The sequence below is a fragment of the Pediculus humanus genome, genomic scaffold, assembly GCF_000006295.1.
Source record: "Pediculus humanus corporis 1103172107378 genomic scaffold, whole genome shotgun sequence".
NCBI lineage: Eukaryota > Metazoa > Arthropoda > Insecta > Psocodea > Pediculidae > Pediculus > Pediculus humanus.
In genome coordinates this window covers 18,981-40,166 of record NW_002987006.1, presented here as the reverse complement: position 1 = coordinate 40,166, position 21,186 = coordinate 18,981, and the positions used below count along the sequence as shown (strand labels likewise).

The following is a 21,186-nucleotide window of genomic DNA, read 5'->3' as shown; positions in this document are numbered from 1 at the left end:
AAGTGATGGTGGTGGTGGTGGTGGTGGTTGTGGAAATGGTGGTGATGGTGGTAAACCTTTAAATTGAGATCTCAACCTTTGTTCAGATCGATACCTTCGTAAAAAGGATGATTTTTGTTTATTTTCAATATTTTTCTGTCGGAAAAATAAATTCCGAAGTGCTTCCCGAAAATCTTTTAAATGATATGCGTATAGGAATGGATTAAATGATGAATTTAAATGTGACATTATAATACAAAAATCCGTTAGAATTGGATTAACGTTACAATCTCTACAAATGGCTTTTACAAAATTTATTGTGTACAGAGGAAACCAACAAATAATAAAAAATAAAACTATTATTGATAGATTTTGTGTTGCTTTGACTTCTTTTTTTCTTGCCGCACCAAGAACTCTTAACATTCCTCCAGATCTTTTCATTGGTGATAAAGAAGCCGGTGATAACAAAACCATTTGTTGTATCTAAATTATGAATAAATTCACGAATGAATGAATGAATGAATGAGTGGGTGAATGAATGAATGAATGGGGAATTTAATTAACTCACTTGTTGTAATACGACTCTATATATGTTAGCATAAAATGCTGCTAAAAGTATGGCGGGCGCGATTATTGTTGAAAAATATAAAAAAACGAGATAATTATAATTCATAACTTCGACGAAAAAACATTTTTTATCGATTGATCCTCCTCCTTCGTTCCAACCGAAAAGTGGTAAAAATCCAACTAATGCTCCAGTTATCCAACAAACAAAAATAATCTCTGGAAGGAATCAAAAAACAAATTAAATTCTGGATAAAAATAAAAGAGCGAAGATAATGTGATATTGAATCCAGTGATTTTTTTTTTAAATTTAATTTCCAAAAAATTTAACGGTTTTAACTTTTTTAATTGTAGACTCCAGCAGTAAAGCAAAAATTAACGTTAGAAATTTTAATTCTCTTTTTTTCTTTTTTCCAGGATTTTTTTTTTTTTTTTTTTTTGTCCCCCGAATTATTGATTTACGTCACGTTTTGGTCACAACACATTTGTGTGTAGTTTTTGTAACCTTTGACCTCTAATCAAAATTTAAGTTTTTTTATTACTAAAAAACTTTTAGTCTGGAAAAAAAAAAAAAAATTTTTTTTTTCTCCAGGCTAAATTTTTTTTTTATCCACACGCGTCCATTCGCGATTCGATTCACTTTAAAAAAATAAAAAAAATTTATCGAAATTATACCAGATTTATTATTATTAACGACGTCTCGTTTTCCCCTCCCCTTTCCCCACCTTCCCTCCTTTTAATATCGATAATAATGATAATAATAATAATAATATTTTATTAAGTGACAAGTTATATGTTTAAATTTTAATAAAATTTCAAGGGAAAACATTTTTTTTTTTTTTTTTTTTTTTTTTGATTTATGTTCGGCGTGAGGGAGGACTCCGTGGGTGGCGGGGGGAGGAAGGGGGAGGCGGGGAGAAAAATTTCCAGTCTGGAAAATTTAAAGTAATTTGTAAGAAAAGGACGAAGATGAATATTCAATTTTCCGGATTCAATTTTTAAAATTAATTACGACGTAAAATTATTACTCACAAAAAATTATTTTTTCTTTTTTCGGATAAATTTATTAAAACAACAAACGACAACCAACAACCGACAATCGACAAACAAATAAATAAATTCTTATTTTAAAGTATTTATTATTAAATATTTGCGTTTTTTATTAAATAAATAATAAATAAAAAAATTTGTAGCGTTAAAAAAAAGGAAAATTTTTGTTCTTATCATAACAAAAAAATTATTATTATTATTGTTATTATTATTATTATTATTATTATTATTATTATTATTATTATTAATTTTTTTTAACGTTCTAAAAAAATTTTTATGTCTTTTTTTTAAATAAAAAGAAAAAGAAAAATTCGTCGTAAAATACATTTAATAAACGTTGCGCACCTAAATTAAATGTTGCAAACAAAAAAAAAAATTTTCCGGGTTGGAAAATTTAATGTTGTTACGTGTTAAAACAAAAAAAAAAGGGGGAGGTGGGGGGTGGAAAAACTTTTATTATTATTATTATCATCACCAAAACTTATGTTTCCATTTGGAAAAAAAAACTTTAAATTTTTTTTTTTAATTAATTTAATTGTCTCGGTTTTTCTTCTACTTTTTGTTACTTTTCCTAGAAAATCTTTTTTTTTTTAAATAATTTTATTATTGTAAGAAACAAATCGAAATTTTAGTTCCCCCCCCGCCTCCCTCCCCCAAAAAAAAAGGAAATTTGCCAAAAATATATTATACATATATTTTTAATAATGTTTAAAACATTTTCATCGTTTAAAAAAAAAAAAAAAATTGAATTAAGAAAATGAATTTGTGTGTGAGAAAGGGAGAGAGAGAAAGAGAGAGAGAGAGAGAGAGAGAGAGAGAGAGAGAGTGAGTGAAAAGATTTTCCATCTAAAATAACATTGAACGTTTTTTTTTTTTTTTTTTTTTTACTTTTTCACTAGCAGAAAGCACAAAATTAGTTATCATTTTGAATTGATGTTAATAAAATGGGGAGGGGAGAGAGAGAGAGAGAGAGAGAGAGAGAGAGAGAGAGAGAGAGAGAGAGAGAGAGAGAGAGAGAGAAAAGGGACAATACCATCAAATAATATAAATCATTAAAAAAAAAACAAGGTGAATACCTATGGATGCTGATTAAAATGACATCATCACAATCATCACAATCACCACAACAACAACAACAATAATAATAATAATAATAATAATAATAATTGTTATGTATGTAATTATTGAACAATAAAAGTTAATCAATAATAATAATAACAAAACGTCATTATTATTTTTTTTTTTAATAATTCAAATGGATCAATTTCATTTTCTCATACGTTTGGGATAAAAAAAAGATAATAATAATAATTATTTGGTACTCACCAATGGCAGTTTTCGATCTCACATTTCTAGAATAACTCATAGGATATAAAATAGCCCAATACCTGTCGACGGAAACGGCAACCAAACAATTTATCGATATTGTACATAAAACGATGAGTAAAGACATGTTAAATAAACATAAATAAATGTTTCGTGGTAATCCAACGCTGGCTAATATTGCAAATGGTATACCAAAGAATCCAACCTGAAACGATAATAAAATGTTTTTATGTATATTTTACAACTGGGGGGGGCAGAGGAGCAGGGGAGCAGGGGAACAATTAAATTTATTTGATTCATGTATGAAGGAGGGGTATAAGAGGAATAGAGAGAGAGAGAAAAAAGGTATGATAAAGAGATTGGAGGATAAATATGTCGTCGTCGTTTTAAACAACCTTGTTATTAATAATAAGGGTTAGTTAATAAATAATAAATAATAATAATAATAAATAAATAACTCTTATTAACAACGTAATGTGATAACATTCCCTTATAAATTTTTTTTTTTCATTTTCATTTTTTGACAAAATTTATTATATGTTTGATAAAAAAAAAAAAAATCTCAATTTTCATCAAGTGGTGGTTATGTCTCTTAATTTATTATTAATTAAGTGATGACATTTTTTTTTTTTTTTTAAATGATAATAATAATAATAATATAAAATTAAATTCTTTTCTTATTTTTTTAAATAATTAAATTAATTAAAAATTTAAATTATAATTTATTTATTTATTTTAAAAAGTTTACCATTGTTAAAAAAAAAAATAAATAAATAAATTATAATGAATCATTGTAGAGGGAGAGAGAGAGATAGATAGATAGAAAAAAAATTAAAATTTAATTTAATACAAATTAAATAAATTAATAAAATAAATCACGTCACACGAGGTTTACCCTTACATTTATAAATAATTATTTATTAATAATTTCATGACTGATATTTATTCATACATAAAATTTAAATAAAAACAAAAAAAAAAAAGATTTTATTTCTCTCTCTCTCTCTCTCTCTCTCTCTCTCTCTCTCTCTCTCAATTAACTTTATTACCTTATTATTATTTTCTTGAATCAAATATATATTTTTGAAGATTTTTATTGTTATTATTATTATTATTTTCTGAAACATTTAACATTATTTAAATTGTTTATGGAGCAGGACAAATAATTTAGTACTAACCAATAAATCAGCAATTGCCAATGATATTATATAATATTTTGTTGTTTTTCTTAATCTTCTTTCTTTCAAATAAACAACAATAACCAATGAATTTCCAATAATGGCAGCAACAGCAACCAAAATTTCAGCAATTGTATAAGGTACATTTAAATTTGACCATGGATTATTATTATTATTATTATTTTCAATACTTGATGATATATTTAAATCAGATTCATTGAACATTTTTATAACTTCTGTACTTTTCTTAATTGTGGTAGGTAAACACTCAACACTGAGATTTGAAAAACTATCACCTTAAAATTTAAAAAACTTTTATAAAAAATCAGTTACAAACTTATTAATAATAATAATAATAGTAAAAAAACCGTTTATAATTATTTGAAAAAAATTAACTTACGAAAAAACTTTTTTTTATTCTTTTTCTTGGGTTGTTGCTGTTGTTGTTGTTTGTCTGACTTTCTCATAAAGTCTGGTAAAATAATTTTTTTTTTTTTTTTTCTGTTGTATATGAAAAATTTTCTGATAAGTTTCTAAAACGAAATACGCAAGCGTTAGGGATGAAATTTTTTTTGGGAAGATAAAAAAGAAAAAAAACTCTTGATGATGACATCTTTTATTACTTTTGTAGCACTTCTAAAAAAAAAAAAGAATTAATAAAAAATTATTTAAATTTCCATTTTCGGTTTATAACAAAAAAAAAAAAAATGTCTGACAAAAAATTTCAGTTAAAAAAAATTTTATACTTACAATCATCATTTATTTGCAAATAAAAATTCACTATTCAATAAATATCGAATTAAATATAATATTATAATTAAAATTTAATAATTTAAAATAGTTTTTAATTTTTTTTTTCTTTCTATTTAAAAACTTATAAGTAATATTTGAATTTAAAAAAAAAAAAAAAACGTTTCGATAAAACGAACATCGAATTTTTTTTTTTTTTTTTTTCAAAGATGGCTAAACTGATAATCAAAGTTCGTTTGTGTTGTTCCACCTACATATAAATTGTTATTATCATCACTTGACATTAATTTTTTTTTTTTTTTTAAATAAAATTTGACATGTTTGTTATATAATATGGAAGGTGTTCTTTGGAAATGGACAAATTACTGGAGCGGTATTTATTTTTTTCGTTAAAATAATTATATTCATAATTGCCATTTTGTTAAATAAATAATTAATTAATTTGATTAAAATGAAACATCACAGTAAAATTTTTTTTTTTTTTAATTAATTAATTATCAATTAAATAATAATAAACGTTTTTTAAAATAGATTTTAAATAAAATTATTGATTAAAATAAATTTGTTTTCTCCGTTGTTTTTGTTATTAATTTTTATTTATTGTTTTTATAAATAGGTTGGCAGATGAGATGGTTTGTATTGAAAAATGGAATATTATCTTATTATAAATCACAAGAAGAAGTTGATCAGGGTTGTAAAGGTTCTTTAAAAGTTTCTGCTTGTGAAATAATTGGTATGTTTTCTCCCATTCAAATTTTTTCATTAATAATATTCTGAAAACAAACTGATCACGAGTAATGAGTATTTTTAATTTTACTCGATATCCTTACAGTACATTCTACAGATCATACAAGATTAGAAATATCAATACCAGGAGAACAACACATGTATTTAAAAGCATCATCAAAACAAGAAAGACAAAAATGGCTTGTAGCATTAGGTAGTAGCAAAGCTTGCATGACTACAAGAGGTAGAAAAGAACATTTCGATATTGGTAATGGTGATTCGTTAAAATCGAAAAAATTCGAATTGAAATTATATTGTGATTTATTAATGCAACAAGTGCATCAAGTGAAAACTTGTGTCAGTGATAAAAATAACATTGATGTTAATTCATTAAATGAAGCTACTAACCTCCTTTCAGTTACTTGTGATACATTCATAACAACATTAGACGATTGTATGAAACTCTCAGATGCTAATTTTCTTCTAGAACTTTCTCATCATCCTCCAACTGATACTCTTGTTCCATTAGGTTGTCACCAAAAAGGAAAACCTACAGTACCAAATATGAAAAGAAGTAGTTCCTATGAATCCCCTCCTGATTTAAAACCAAACGAAAGAAAGACGTGAAACTTATTGAAATAGACCGAGTGTGATGATAATAATAATAATAATAACTAAAAATTTACGTAGAACTTTTTTTTAATTGTGCCAATACCAGTGATTAATAGTTAGTTAGTTAATTAGTTAGTTTAATGGCTTCTTACCTTCTTTTATCTTATTTAAACATTAACACTGCATTAGTGTAGATATTAACTAGTCGAAATCAATACCAAATACACACTTAATATTAGGTGATTATTATTATTATTATTATTAGTAAATTATTATTGACTGCTATTGTTTAATAATGTTATTTATAATTTTCCCCTCCCCCTCTCCTCCCCCTTTTTAATAAATTATAATTTTTTTAAATATTTATTTTTATTTATTTTTATCATGTGTGTGTGTCTGTGTCTGTGCGTCATTTTAAAAAAAAAAAAAGGATATAAGAAATTATGTATTAAAATAATTTAATAAAAAAAAGTTGTAAATAAATAAAATAATAATTTTATTTATACATTGCATTATTATTATTATTATTATTATTATTGTTATTGTACATTGATTAATCTGTTAATAACTCTCTATTTATTTATTTATTAATTTTTTTTTGGGATTTTATCCATGGGGCTTCTCTTTACTATCTATCATTTTAGGATTCCAGAAATTAAAAAAATTTTTTTTCCCTTTGATTTCATCATATTAAAAAAAATTTACTTTTCACTCACTTATTTATAATTAATAATAATAATAATCAAAAAAAATTGTTACAACAAACGAACAAACAAATTTTTTTTTTATTGAGCAAAATTTTTGTTTTTTTTTTATTAATAAAAAATTCAGTTAATTAATTAATTAATTAATAGAAATTAATAATAAGTTTGTCAGAACAAAAAGAAAATTAATAAGTTAATAAAGTCAAATTAAATAAAAAATTTTATGTATATATTATTTTTTTTTTTTTTTTATTTTTTTTTTCCTCTCATCATAATAATTCGTTCGTTTTTTTTTTTTTCCTTTTTTACTATAAACATCAATTATAATTTCTTATTAAAAATCATTGAAAAAGGATGACACGTGGTCACGCGCTCACGTGACACACACACACGTGCACCGGAGTGTAAAAAAAAAAAAAAAAAAAAAAAAAATTACTTTCCATTCACAATAAATTTCAATTCGTTAAATTAAATAACGAAGAATGAAAGAATTTTCAGCACAAAAAAAAAAAAATTTTTTTATTAACTATCAATTAAAAAATAATAAATTTCTTCCCCCCCTCCCCCCCCCTCCCCCTCCTTCTCTTCCCTCTCTCTCTCCTTCACTCCTCCTTCTCTTTCGAGAGAGAGAAACGATTTTATAATAATTCCTTGCTCAGTTAAATTAAATTCACTCAAACTAAAACTAAATCAAAAAAAAAAAGATTATAATAATAATAATAATTCTGTATAAAACAAAATACTGAAATATCATTTAATTTTTTGCTCCGCCCTCCCCCTCCACTCCTCTCTCCCTAAAAAGCTCTAACTAAGCTAATAAGAAAAGAAAAGAAAAAAAAGGCAAAACAACAAACGACTACCCTTAAGTCAATAAGTACTCATTAATAATTGTAAACAATAATAATAATAATAATATTAATAATAGTTAATTCACAACCGAAAATAATAATAATAGTAATAATGATAATAATAAAACGATAATCGATTAAAATTAAAATACTTACAAAAAAATTTACAATTCGAGACTAGTTTATGTTATTATTATTATTATTATGCTGCTTATATTATATTTACTGATAAGAAAACTGATAAGAAAAATAATATTATTATTATTTCACGTTTCGATCATTTCATCTCATGCTTTGATTAACTGAGCAAAATATTTATCCGTCGATTTGTATTTTTTTTTTTTTTTTTTACTGGAATCCTAAACCCCGTGATGGCCTGCCCCCCAGTCCTCCAGCCCCCCAGCCCCCTCACGGATGCGGAGATAAACTACGTGATAAAATTGATATTACCGTTATTTAACTACAGCAAACCCCCCTTTCTACCAAACAACATTGAACTGATTGTGCCTAAAGGCCCGGAAGACTGCTGCTGCTGTTGCTGTTGTTGCTGCCGCTGTTCTCCAGACGAAGATCCTCCTGATACGGTGCCGAGATCCAAACGACGTCGGCTTTTATTCCCGGCTCCCGGATTTGTCGTTCCCGTTCCCGTTCCCGCCTTTCCCAGCTCCGCCAGATTTTTATCGATCGATGGAGACATCAAAGTACCCTTGAGATTGGTTAGTTGAGTCATAGGACTCGGTAAGCTCCGACGAGAGTACAAACCACCTTGCAAAGTTGGCTGCATTAAACCCGTCGTGTTCGCCATTAACGTTTCCAGGCCCAGGCTTTCAATCTTCTCGACTAATCTGATGCCTGACAAGGCCTGAAAAATCATTTAAAACACACTTTAAAATAACTTATTTACGTGTCGTCGACGTCATCGTCGTTGACGTCATAGTTACCCGTACAAAAAAAAAAAAAAAAAAATTTTTGTTTTGGCGTTCGTGTCTTTATGTATATATACATATATATATATATATAGATATATTTATTAGAGTAAAAACTGTTTTTGATAGGATTACTTTCATAAAAAAATACAATAAATTTATCAATGCTTAGCTTAGCTAGTAAAAATCTTCTGGAGAAATCATTCGACACATTTCTCTTTTGCTGCAAACCGTCTGGGGGATTTGAATCAGGAAAATAACTCGGTGAAAAAATTTCAGGGCGTTCACGAATATATTAAGTTCTCTTGTTACCTTACGATCAGATCGCGAAAGTGCGAGTTTATTACGACGAGAACGTTGTGGAGACCTCGGCGAAGTATTGCTTATGAAAGTACGCCTAAGAAGCTCGGCTCCACTCGATAGAAATCCTGAAAGAAAGAAAAAGACAAAAAAATTATTATTATTATTATTATTATTATTTCAAATGGAAAATGAATCCAAAAAAAAACAAGAAAACTATTCTCACCGGGTAATTTAAGAGGATGAAACGGTGTCGGCGAGGGAGACCTGGAAGAAATCGGAGACCCGTCCGGACTGTTGGCTGGCGTAGCAGTCGGAGTGAAACTTTTTTCGCAGGAAGGTGTGTTAAATGCGGATATTGTTGCCGCTTCGATTCCACGTTCGTTAAGGAGTTTAGCTAAACCGTACGTGGTTGAAAAAGTCGAACAAGAATTCCTACGACTTAAAACTCTAGGAGTGGGCGGAGCCGTCGACTGACGGCTGTTGGTGGCTCCCGTGCAAACCTTACTACCCACAAGACTGCAAAGAAATTTATTTATGTAAAGGCAAAATGATGATGATGATGATGATAAAACATTTAGGGTGGATATATACCTATGTGTGACACTCGTGTTATCATCGGGATGCATGACGGTGCTATTAGTGTACGTGTAAATACTATTTGAATTCTGAAAACTTTTTCCAGGATTAACAAATTCTTCATCTTCTTCCAAATCGGACAACGTGTAAATTTCAAATCCCATTTCGTCTAAACTTTTCCCTCCTTTCGTCTGTACTCCCGGCCTTTCTTCTAGCAAACCCCCTAAAGTGGGAGTGGCCAATTGTGACCAATGATACAAAGTTTGTGATCCCTCCATGGGTTTTACGATCTGATGCGAAAATAATTCGATTGTTAATCATTTAAAAACAATTTTTTTACGTTTAAAAATGGAAAAATGGCCTTCCTCTTACTTGTAATTTATTTGGTAACCTCCAATAACTATGTCCGTTATAACCGCTGCTACCCGTAGACATAATAGAATCTGGAGTTCTACAACCTAGAGGCACTATTGTTGCGTCATATTCGCCATAACCCCTACATACGGGAGCATTATTACCTAGAGCAGCTCTTCGAGCCGTTACTTCAGCTGGAGTTAAACGTTTAAGAGCTTCTGCAATTTCCGTGGAACCAGGAACTCCTGGAACTCCCATAATTGGACCGTTCCTAAAAAAATGAAACGCTTTTTAAATTGCAAACCACATTTTCAATTATTATTATTATTATCATTACAACTCACGGATATATAATGTCGTCACTCGTAACAGAATCCGTATCGTTTATTCCAACTGAATCTAAACTTTGTACACTAAATGAACTATACACTGTAGAACTTCCTATATTACGTCTATTCGGATCAATCCCTTTATTGGGATAACTTGCAAAAGCGCTCATTCGCGGAGCAGAAGCCGAGGATGTGACTATTGAAGGTTCTAATAAATTGGGACTCTTTTGAAAACCTCCTCCTCCTCCTCCTCCTATCGGACTCGATCTACTACTACCACCACCACCACCAACATTTTTCGGTTGGGCGTATTTAACCGTTTCGAAAACTTTTTTATAGGGTCGCCTAAAAGACATACATAATTTTTCATTTCCGGTTTAAAAATAATAATAATAATAATAATAATAATAATTTTTATTTAAAACTTACAATCTATCTGTGCTTATACCAGAATCTAAGCTAAGCTCCGAATAAAGAGAACTTTCTAGTTCGGAAGCTAAATTATTGCCGGGTAATTGAGTTCCAAAAGAGGATAGCGTGGGGAACAAACCTCCTCTCACGGATGGCATTGATTTTTTCCTTTGTTTTTTCAATTGTTCTTGTGCGTCTTGTAAAAGATTAATCACTTCCTCGTACCTGTCCTTAAATTCGACCAATTCGGCCGCTAATTTATTTTGATTTTCTTTCGTTATGTTCAATACGGTTGTTAAATCTTCGCTTTCTAATAAAACCTAAAAAAAAAAAAAAAATTTCGACATTACAATCGTGGGGGGCGGGGAAGAAACAAATTTCATTTGTTTTATAAATACTTTATGATATTTTTCTTCCGTATCTTTCAACTTTGATTTAAGGCTGACGATTTGTTCGTGTTGACTCCTGTTTTCTTCCTTTTGCTTTTCCAAATCGTCCGAAATCCCTTCGACTTCGACCGTCGCATTGGCCAATTGCAGAGAAATATCCTGTACCAATTTCTGCTCTTGTTCCTCGACTTTTTCCGCTTCTTTTGCCAATTGTGCAAATTCTCTCTGTAACGATTTATTTTCTTCCTCCAACGTTTTTATCCGCCGTTGCATGAACTCGATGTTGATGCATTTAAGTGCGGTGGGAGTACCCGCCTCCGAACCAGATTCATCCGTGTCATTTGTGAGAACCTTTCAAAAATTCATTTTTTTTATCGAAGAAAAGTAATTCCTCAAATAGTTGCAATCGAAAAAAAAAAAAAAAATTCAATTCATACCTGTATGAGTTCGGTTTTCTTAGCAAGTTCGTGAGAAATTTGCTCAATTTTATCATTGGCTGCTTTTAATTCCGCTTCTAAAGTAGCCACATTGTTTTCCAACTTATTATTGTGTGTTAAAAGTTCTTTTCCTATCCTAGCAGTTAGTTCTAAATCCTTTTCCTTCTACGTAAAACAAAAAAGAGAAGAGTTGATACCCGTCGTCGTCATATTTATCATTATTATTATTATTATAAAAAATAAAAAATAAAAATTGATTTAATTACCTCTTCCAGAAGCCTTGTTACCGCTTCTATATCATTATAAGTTTTGCTCATTTGGCTCACTCTTTCGCTGCATAGAACTGAAACGAAAAAAAAATAAAAAATAAAATTTATATTTCAAACGTTTTTCAACATCTTCGGCCATTTTTTTTTTAAATTTCTAATAGGGAGGGAGGGAGAAGCTGTTCGTTTCGTAGGAAAAAACTCGTCGTACCTTTTTCGTGATTCAAACCGATTGATAAAACCGTTTTTACAATATTCATCGTGTACAACAAATATAAATTCCTATAAAACCTACGCGCCAAAAAAAAAAAATTATTCAATACAACGATAAACGCATTTGTGACAATAAAAATATGTTACTGATCCGACGATCTCCGATTGTGGTCCAGAGCACAGCTTTCCAACGCGCATCAATGATAATATTGGCTGGTTGGTTGGTCGTCGTCATGGAAACGGCGTCATTTTCTAACAATAAATCAATACACACACATACACATACATTTTTTTTTTTTTTTTTTTGCTGCGGGCTGTCGTCGGTCTCATTTTTAATTTATTTTAAATTCAAAAAAAAAAAAATTTCGAAAGAAAGAGAGAAGATGAAGAAGAAACCTTTGAAAAATCCAATTAAAATCCCGAAGGATTAATCCCAGAAAAAAAAATCCTCTCGCTCTCGACGAAATTTTTTTTGGTTTCCACGATGGTTTCTTACCTCTCGCCATTAAATCTTCATCGATGGAGGGAAGTTTGGACGTCGTACTCATATCGATTTCGTCATCGTATTCGTATAAATCTTCGCTTGAATCCAGGGGAGCGTGAGGTCCCAACCTCCTCCTCCTCCTCCTACCCCTCGAATTCGACGACTCGTCCGACGTTTTCTTACTTTCATCTTCCGATATGGAAGTGATTCCGCTGCTGGAATCAAACGCGTCTCTCTGCCTCTGATGAGACTGATACGTTTCCAACGATAACGATTGTTTCGAATTCCAATTATGACTTTCGAATGAAAAATCGCTGACATCTCCGGAAAATCGTGTGTTTTTACTGCTCGTGTTACTCAAATTCCTTTTGAAATTCTGATGACTGTCGACGGACAAATTCTCACTATTTTTACCGCAATTCAAACACCATTTTGAACTTCGACCCAATGACCTTCGACCCCGGATTCGAACTTCTTCGCCGCCGGATGACGACTCGTTGCCATCATCGGATTCTTTCAATTGTTCCCGGATTTCTTTCAACCCTTCGAGAATTTCATCCGAATCCTTGCTGTTACTGTAATTGTCGACGTAATTATCCCACGACAAACTCCTCTCGCTGGAAAAACCGGTAAATTTTTTATCCGAGTCGTGTAATGAATTTTGCCTAATTAGCGTTTTGACGGCGGCGAGATCGTGTATCGAATCCTGACGTATTAGAAATTTTGGTCCAGAATTTTCGGAGATTTCCGAAACCGCGAGATCCCTCTCGCCGATCCCATCTTCGCTATCTATCCATTCGATTTCCTCATTATCTTCTTTCGAGTGTAAATTCATGCAGATTTTTATTAATATTTATATATTTCACGTCATCGACAACGAATCATTAAAAATTATTTATTTTGCTCGCGAAATCATTTCGCGAAAAAAAAGTCACGAGACAAATGAACTTCGCGACGGTGAAATGCGTAAACATTTTACAACGTGTGAAATCTCAAAATTGAAAAATCTCATAAATTATCGTCTTAAAGAGAGAGAGAGAGAGAGAGAGAGAGAAAGAGAAAAAAAAAAAGACGGGGCAGCAGAGTGTGAATTTACATGACGATGCACGATGAAATTTACACTTCCCGTTGTACCCGTGTCAAACTGTTAAAATCGTTTTTATCACCAATAATTAAATAATACAAAGGCGATGTAAAAGACACATTTTTTAAAATCCCCCTAAAAAAATTTATTATTATTATTATCACTATCACTCCTATTAAAAAAACAAACAATAACCTACATTAAAAAAAAACCTGGACGAAGGGGAGGAAAGGGTTAGTGTACAGAAAAAAAAATTAAATAAAATAAAACAGAGAGAGAGAGAGAGAGAGACTCCCCACACCTCACCCCTTCCCCTTTTGACTGACTCGATTTAATATCGAAACTAATAATAATAATAATAATAAACTAATTGAAGTGTAAACCGGGTAATATTCGCAAGGCAATAAAGCAGAAATCTCTCAACGTAAAAAAATAATAATAATAATAATAATAATAATAACTGGAGGCACAATTTTTCTTTCCAGTTTATTTATTTATTATAACCGACACACTTTTTATTTATTTATTTATTTTCGGAACTTTCCAATAACGTTCACCACCGCACCACCATACACCACCACCACCACCGTAAAAAACGTGTTAATTTATTATTATTATTATTATTATTATTATTATTGAAAATATTGCATCTTTTCGTACAATGTTTTGATGCTCATTCTTTTCCTCACCATCCCGTAAACAATACAAAAAAACCTTTTTTTAAAAAAATACGAAACAAACGTTCTTATTAAATAAATAATTAATTTGACTAATAAAAAAATTTTCTTTCTTTCTTTCTCTCTCTTTTTGTGCGTCTCCTTTTTTTATAATAATAAGCGAAGAACTCAAAGTATTTAATTTCGAGGTCTTAACAGCGCAAAATCATTCCAGAAAAAAAAAAAAAAAAAAAATTCGCGCTTGCTTATTCCACGACGAATAATATCTATCTGGAACATTGTTTAACCCGGTGGTTGTTTTTCATACAAACACAAACACACACGCACGCACACAAACGCGTGAACCTTTTTTTTTTGATTGTTTTACTCAATAATAAAACGACACGACGGGAAGTTCATTTAAAATTTTAATTAAATAAAAAAATAAAAAAACCAAATAAAAACGAATAATGTCGCCATTTCGTTTTGTCCTCCCACCGCCTTCCCGAAATGTTTTTTAAAAAAAAAAAAATTATTGGCGTTCGGGTCACGGGAATGGGGGGAAGTTTCCCCCCGATTACCCTTTTTTTTATCGACTCCACTTTTTTAATAACTAAAAAAAAAAAAAAAAAAAAACGTAACCGAAATATTATTGCAATATGAAAATTAAAAAATAATTTCTGACGTCAGATTTCCTTTTTGAATTTTTTACATAAATAAATAATAATAATAATTTTCTCTCAGAGGCACCAAGTGCCGAAATCCCGGGAGGGGAGGAGGGGGAAAAAGCTCCCGTACGCAAAGCATTTCCTGACCGAAAAATAAATAAATAAATAAAAGCTTATATTTCCGGAAATTAATATTTTTTAGGACTCTAGTTAATTATCGAATGACGTCATCGTTCGAGATGGAAAAAATTATGAAACGTTTTTGCCGACTCCGCCCGTGAAATCTTACTTTGCAATTTTTTTCCCTACAAGGTCTCCCCTCCCATCCCCTCCCCTCCTTGACACTTAAAATTTCTTCTCGCGCCGTGAAAAAAACTCGTTAATTACCGCATTCGAGAACAAAAACAATAAAAACAACAACAACAACAACAACAACAACAACAACAATGATAACGATGATAAAAAAAAATTGCAAGCCTAAAAAAAAAAACGCTTTCGGTTGCACTCGATTAACAAAAAAAACGGAAAAATTTTCCTTCCTAAGGCATTTTTTTTTGGGGGGGGGGGAGGTTGAATCCCACTCGAATTTTTAAATATCGATTTTTTTTTTTTTGTTAATAATTATTTTCTCTTGAAAAAAAAAATGTAAATTCAAAATTTCTTATTATCATTATTATTATTTTTAATTATTTGCATCTTGTCGATGTTGTTGTTGTTGTTGTTTAAAAAGTTCAAGTTGTTTACATCAACATCAATAACAATAATAACAACAACAACAACAACAACAACAACTCTTTCCCCGAGAAATTTTTTACATGTTTAATTAATTAATTATTTATTTATATAAAAAATAAAATCATGTGAAAAATTGTCGTACGTTGTCAATCGTAATCAATCCCTGTTATCAACAACAACAATGATAATAATAATAATAATAATAATATTATTATTATTATTATTATTCGGCACACGCCCTGCTTCCATCTTTCTTTCTCTTCTTCCGTTAAAAACTCTACCTACCGACTTTCTTTCTTTATTTCTTTTCCTATCTATTATCTCTAATCCGCGTTACTTACTTTTCAAAAATAAATTATTTTTCTCCTCCCCCTTCCTCCTCCCATCCCCTCCCCCCGCCACACCTCCCTTCCTTTCTCTGTCACCTTTTGACTTTACCCGAACAACAAGTAAACGACGCGATAACCCGTGGTAATAATAATAATAATGATTTCTCTTTTTAACGACGACGGCACGACGAATTCGAATGATGTTAACGAACGAACGAACGAACGAGAGAAAGAAAAAAAAACGATAATAATAATAATAATAATAATAATAATAATAATAATAATGATAATAATTTAAAGGGCAATCGTTTCGAACTCGGACGAAAAGAGACGGGAAAACAAGAAAGTAAAATTTTTGCTTTTTTTTTTTTTTTTTTTTTAGCCGTTTAAAAAAATAATAATATCCAATCGAAAACGAGATAGAGATAAAATTTACTACTTCCACGATCGTGTTCTTTTTTTTTTTTCATCTTCTTCTACTACTGCCACGTCAATCTATATTTCTCTTTAACGCCCGACAAAAAAAATCAACGAATACAATTTTTTTTTTTTTTTTTTTTCAATCATTCGTAAATCGAATTGTAACCCTTACGAAAAGGAAAATGGAAAACCTAAATTTTCTCTCTCTCTCTTAATCCGCCCCCTGCATATCCCTCCCCTTTCCCGCCCCCCCCCCATTTAATTCCTATCGAACGAAATCGATTTTTAAATTGAAATTTAATTTTAAATCTTTCATTTTAATAATTATAATTTATAATCAGCGAATGATAATCAAAAAAAAAAAAAAAAAAAAAAAACGAAAAATTAATGAACGAAATATTTAGAGCAAATTTTTTTTTTTTTTTTTTTTAATTAATCAGTTCATTAAATTAAATTAATTTTTTATCATTAGGTAATCAGCGCGAAAAAGAAAAAATTAAAATTAATTTGATACTACTTTTCTATATAGTAAAAAAAAAAAAAAAAAATCAAAATGGCGTAGCAAGGTATGACATAAACGATTTCGAAATCATTTCGTTTCATTTTTTCCGCCCCCCCCCACTTAATAACAATCGATTTGATATTATAGAAAACCCAGTAGTCGTCGAAATTATTAAATAATAATAATAACTTTACAAATCGACAAGATGCTTAGGAAAACAACAACAACAACAAACGACTTGACACTGTTTGTTTGTTTTAAACACGTAAAAAAAATACAAAACCGAAATCCGAAAAATCCGTACCCGCGTACAAAGACATCGAAACGAATACAAACAACAACAACAACAAACAACAAACAACAAAATAGGGTTAAACCGGATGCTACGTAACGAAAACCTTTAGTACGAAAAGGATGATCGTCGTTGGAATTTGTCTGTTCCACACACACTGTCGTAAAAATCGATAACCTTCTTTTTTGTTTTTTTTTTTTGGGTTAAAAGCTCCATTTTCCCCTTCCCCCCCCAGTCTTACCTTCTTCGTTTTCCAATTCATTCGATGGCATATTTTTTTTAACTCTCAAACAAACGTGACCGGATTTTCCCTGTCGGGGACCGATGTGGTATAAAAATTTACCACTTTGCTCTCCGTCAACTTCGGCAACGACGCCCGAACACGAACACATCGGACAAGCATCGTCGATGCTTATTTCCGTCCTTATATCGGACGAATCTAAATTTGATGTTTCGTGGCTGTGAATCATCATTATCATCACCGTCACCATCATCTGACTATCGCGATCACTTTGTCACGCATTTTTTCAATCGAACCTTTTCACATAAGGTATAATAATCACTCATCAACAACGAACTAACCGTGAATTTTTTTTTGTTTATTTTGCTTAACTTTAAAAAACGCCACAATTAATTTAAGAAAAAAAAAAAAAATTACATTATTATTATTATTAATTGATTGTGATTTCCCCCTCCCCTCCCTCCCACCCCTCTCTAAATAAGGTTAAATAGCATAAATATTAATTTTCGTTTCGAACATTTAAACAAACAGTAAATATTTTACTGACGACGACTCGACAAGTAATAACGTTAAATAATTAATAATAATGATATTAATAATAATAAATTCAAAGGTACCATCGTACCTTAAACCTTATTCTTCTTTAACTTATCTTAAACGATTTGATTATTTTTACTACAACAAACACGCGTGACACGCATTTATTTTTCAAACACGCGAAAAATTAAAAAAAAAAAAACTAACAACCACGGGTAAACCACCATTTAAACAAAATAAATAAATAAATAAATAAATAATGGCTGACGTGGGGAGGTGGGGGGTGGGGAGAGAGAGGGGGGGTACGAGAAAGAAAAAACATCATTAACCGACTAACAAATAACCGTGACAAAAAAAAAAAAAAATCGCACGTGTTTAAATAAAAACAATCATCTAAAAAAAAAAAAATAAATAAATAAATTTTAACGGCTTTTCAGAATTTCGGAGGTTCAGGTTCACAGGTTTGCAGGTTCAGAATCTCTCTCGTCTAATAATTATTTTTTAAACGATATTTCCAAATTTGAGGGGACTGACTGACTGACTGACTTTCAATTAAATATCGATTTTTATAATTAATTAATTATATCGATTTCACTTTTGCCTCTTAAATGGTAGTACTAGTAGTAAACTTTCATTTTTTCTTTCTTCTTCTTCTTCTTCTTCTTACTACAAACACGTGACCATTTCAAAATCGTAAAATTTAAATTCAAAAATCTTATTCCCTCCATTTTTAAAAGTAATAAATTCGCGAATAATAATAATAATAATAATAATTTAAATCGAGAACCACGACAACGATCAATGTGAACAGCTTAAAGGCAAATTTCCACAAATTTCTTTCCATTCCGTTATAGACATATATATTACACGCTCTAAAGTAATGATGATAATAATAATAATAATATTAATAATAATAATGATAATAACATGCACGAAAAGGAAGGAAAAAATAAAAAGAAAGAAAATAAAAAAAAAAAATTTCACTCGATCGAAAGAGAGAGAAAGACAAAAAAAATTGTTTTTCTGTTTTTTTTTTTTTTTTCATTACCGGTAATATTTTAAAAAAACATCACCAGTCAGATTTTCTTACTCTTTCCTTCCTTCACGTACTCCTATATTCAATTTACCATCATCATCATTATCATCATCATCATCATCATTTACTTATTTATTTGCATTTTTCTTTCATTTCTTTTCTTTTTAACGGTTATTGTGATTGCAAGTTTCTTTTCATTTAAAAAAATTAAAATGATATTATATTTAAAACGTCGTGCGAGAAATTTTTAATTTTCACAAAAAAAAAAAAAACGATAATGATAATAATAATACGACTTTTAACTATTTCCGGTCAAATTTAAACAATTTTTCTTTTTCCAAAAACGATTCTCACTAACCGAAAGGTCAAATCCCTAACCGGACGTGTATGTGCGTGCGTGTGTGTGCGTTTGTTAGGCTCAAAACTAGAAAAACCCGCAATTTTCTCCATCGTGATGGTAATGATAATGATAATGATAATGATGATGATAACAATAATAATAATAATAATCGATCAAAGTACAAACGTTTTACATCTTAAATTAAACACATTAATACAAAAAAAACCTTTTTTTTCCCTTCAAATGAAAATCTTATTATCATTATTTTGTTTTAAAATTTTTTTTTACTTTATAATTATTATCATTATTATTATTATTACTCCGTGACGATTTTTTTTTTTTAATTTAAATGACAAAGCAAAAAAATTAAATAAAATAAAATTCTACGCGCAAAAATCACACGCACACGCACACGCACACAAAAAAACAATTCAATTTTTTTTTCTTTTTTCTCATGTATTAATTCTAATTCTCTACTTTATTTTTTTTTTAAATTATTAAATTCCGCGCCAAAAAAATTTCTTTTTCGATTTGATTTTACGTCTTTTTTCCAGGTTTTTCATTCTTAACATATTTATTATGAAAACGTAACAAAATAAAGTAGAAAACTTTACAGTTATTCATTCTACCGATTGTGGTGGAAAATTCTCGAAAAATCTTAACCGGTTGTGTGATTTAATGACGAAATGAAAAAAACATTATTCTTGTCCATTTTACCACGATATTTACAAAACAATAGGCGGGGGCGGGGGGAGAGGGAAACAATGGTAATCCTAATGCAAGGAAGTAATTAAAACAAATCACCTGCCACATCTTAATAAAATATTATTTAAAATAATAAAAATAATAACCATATATGGAAATAACAAAACGAGATCGACAACAACGAGAGAGAGAGAGAATCGAAAAAGAACAAAAACATTCACGAAAAATAACTTCTTAATTATTTGAATTGGAAATTTTCCAATTTGACAAAAAAATAACTTAAATAACCTTTAATTGTACCTAATCTAACAGGTAAAAAAAAAAAAAAAGAAGAAAAACACGTGACGCGAGAATCATATGATAATGACGATAAAAACAATGATATACGAGAGAAGAAAAAGGAGGAGGAAAAAAACAAAATGGCGGTTGTTGATAAATGAATCAATTACGGTGTGACGACGACGCGCGCGTAAAAATCAAATAATTCAGGTCCCCACATTTAAAATATATCAAAGATTCGTTTGATGAATTTTCCGAAAGACGCATACGTCACAAACATAAACCGCGATTAAACATTTTTTTCTTTTAAAAAATTTTCCTTATCGACACGAAAACAATGTCGAAACGCGGGGAGAAAACGCGGCGTAAACATTTTCGTTTATCGATAAAGGGAAACAAACAAAACGTTTTTAGAAACTCGAAATAATATACAAACGCCGCGTAAAACAATTTGTTCCAATCGTAAAAACCGATAAATTTTCATTTAAAAGAAAAAAATTAAACAAAAAAAACGATATCGCGGTTGTTGTAATAACAACAACAAACAATTCTCTTCTATGTTATTATAAGGCACCGAGAAAACAAAAAAATTTCATTATCACAAGTTCTGATAACATCTTTTTTTTTTTTTTTTGACTGAGTGATTTTATTTACATGTTTAACTCGCTCGGTAGACAGCCAAGGACAACAAAACCAAACCAAGGGTCAAACTCGATGCAACAACAACAACAACAACAACAATTATTTGATTTTGAACCGAACGAACGACCGAGTAAGCAAACAAACAAACAATCAAAGTACATCATTCATACTAACGAAAAATTTAAAAATCGAGCGTTGACCGTTTTAGGGTCAGGGGGCGACGAGGGGGAGGAGGAGGGGAAGGGAGGGGGGTAGAAAAATGATAATCGAAGAATTCGTTGATCGATTGAAATTT

The 21,186-nt window shown here is 29.9% G+C and overlaps 4 protein-coding genes across 4 annotated transcripts; 1 reads left to right on the top strand and 3 right to left on the bottom strand.

Annotated features, from left to right (window-relative positions):
• Positions 1-5,180: 5,180 nt before the first annotated feature.
• On the top strand, positions 5,181-6,200 carry Phum_PHUM024490 (phosphoinositol 4-phosphate adaptor protein, putative; the record flags this gene model as incomplete). The annotated part of the gene is made up of 3 exons (XM_002422895.1): positions 5,181-5,220; positions 5,464-5,580; positions 5,680-6,200. 3 exons carry the CDS (start codon positions 5,181-5,183, stop codon positions 6,198-6,200), a joined length of 678 nt encoding a protein of 225 aa, XP_002422940.1.
• Positions 6,201-8,197: 1,997 nt separating this feature from the next.
• Positions 8,198-11,870, bottom strand: Phum_PHUM024480 (uncharacterized protein; the record flags this gene model as incomplete). Its single annotated transcript, XM_002422894.1, has 11 exons — positions 8,198-8,599; positions 8,976-9,091; positions 9,190-9,482; positions 9,558-9,832; positions 9,915-10,167; positions 10,241-10,570; positions 10,655-10,956; positions 11,035-11,376; positions 11,463-11,627; positions 11,729-11,805; positions 11,849-11,870. The coding sequence occupies 11 exons, from the start codon at positions 11,868-11,870 to the stop codon at positions 8,198-8,200; spliced, it is 2,577 nt and encodes an 858-aa protein (XP_002422939.1).
• Positions 11,871-12,044: 174 nt separating this feature from the next.
• Phum_PHUM024470 (uncharacterized protein) lies at positions 12,045-13,260 on the bottom strand (the record flags this gene model as incomplete). The annotated part of the gene is made up of 2 exons (XM_002422893.1): positions 12,045-12,193; positions 12,438-13,260. 2 exons carry the CDS (start codon positions 13,258-13,260, stop codon positions 12,045-12,047), a joined length of 972 nt encoding a protein of 323 aa, XP_002422938.1.
• Positions 13,261-17,314: 4,054 nt separating this feature from the next.
• Phum_PHUM024460 (uncharacterized protein) lies at positions 17,315-18,116 on the bottom strand (the record flags this gene model as incomplete). Its single annotated transcript, XM_002422892.1, has 2 exons — positions 17,315-17,570; positions 18,097-18,116. The coding sequence occupies 2 exons, from the start codon at positions 18,114-18,116 to the stop codon at positions 17,315-17,317; spliced, it is 276 nt and encodes a 91-aa protein (XP_002422937.1).
• Positions 18,117-21,186: the final 3,070 nt, after the last annotated feature.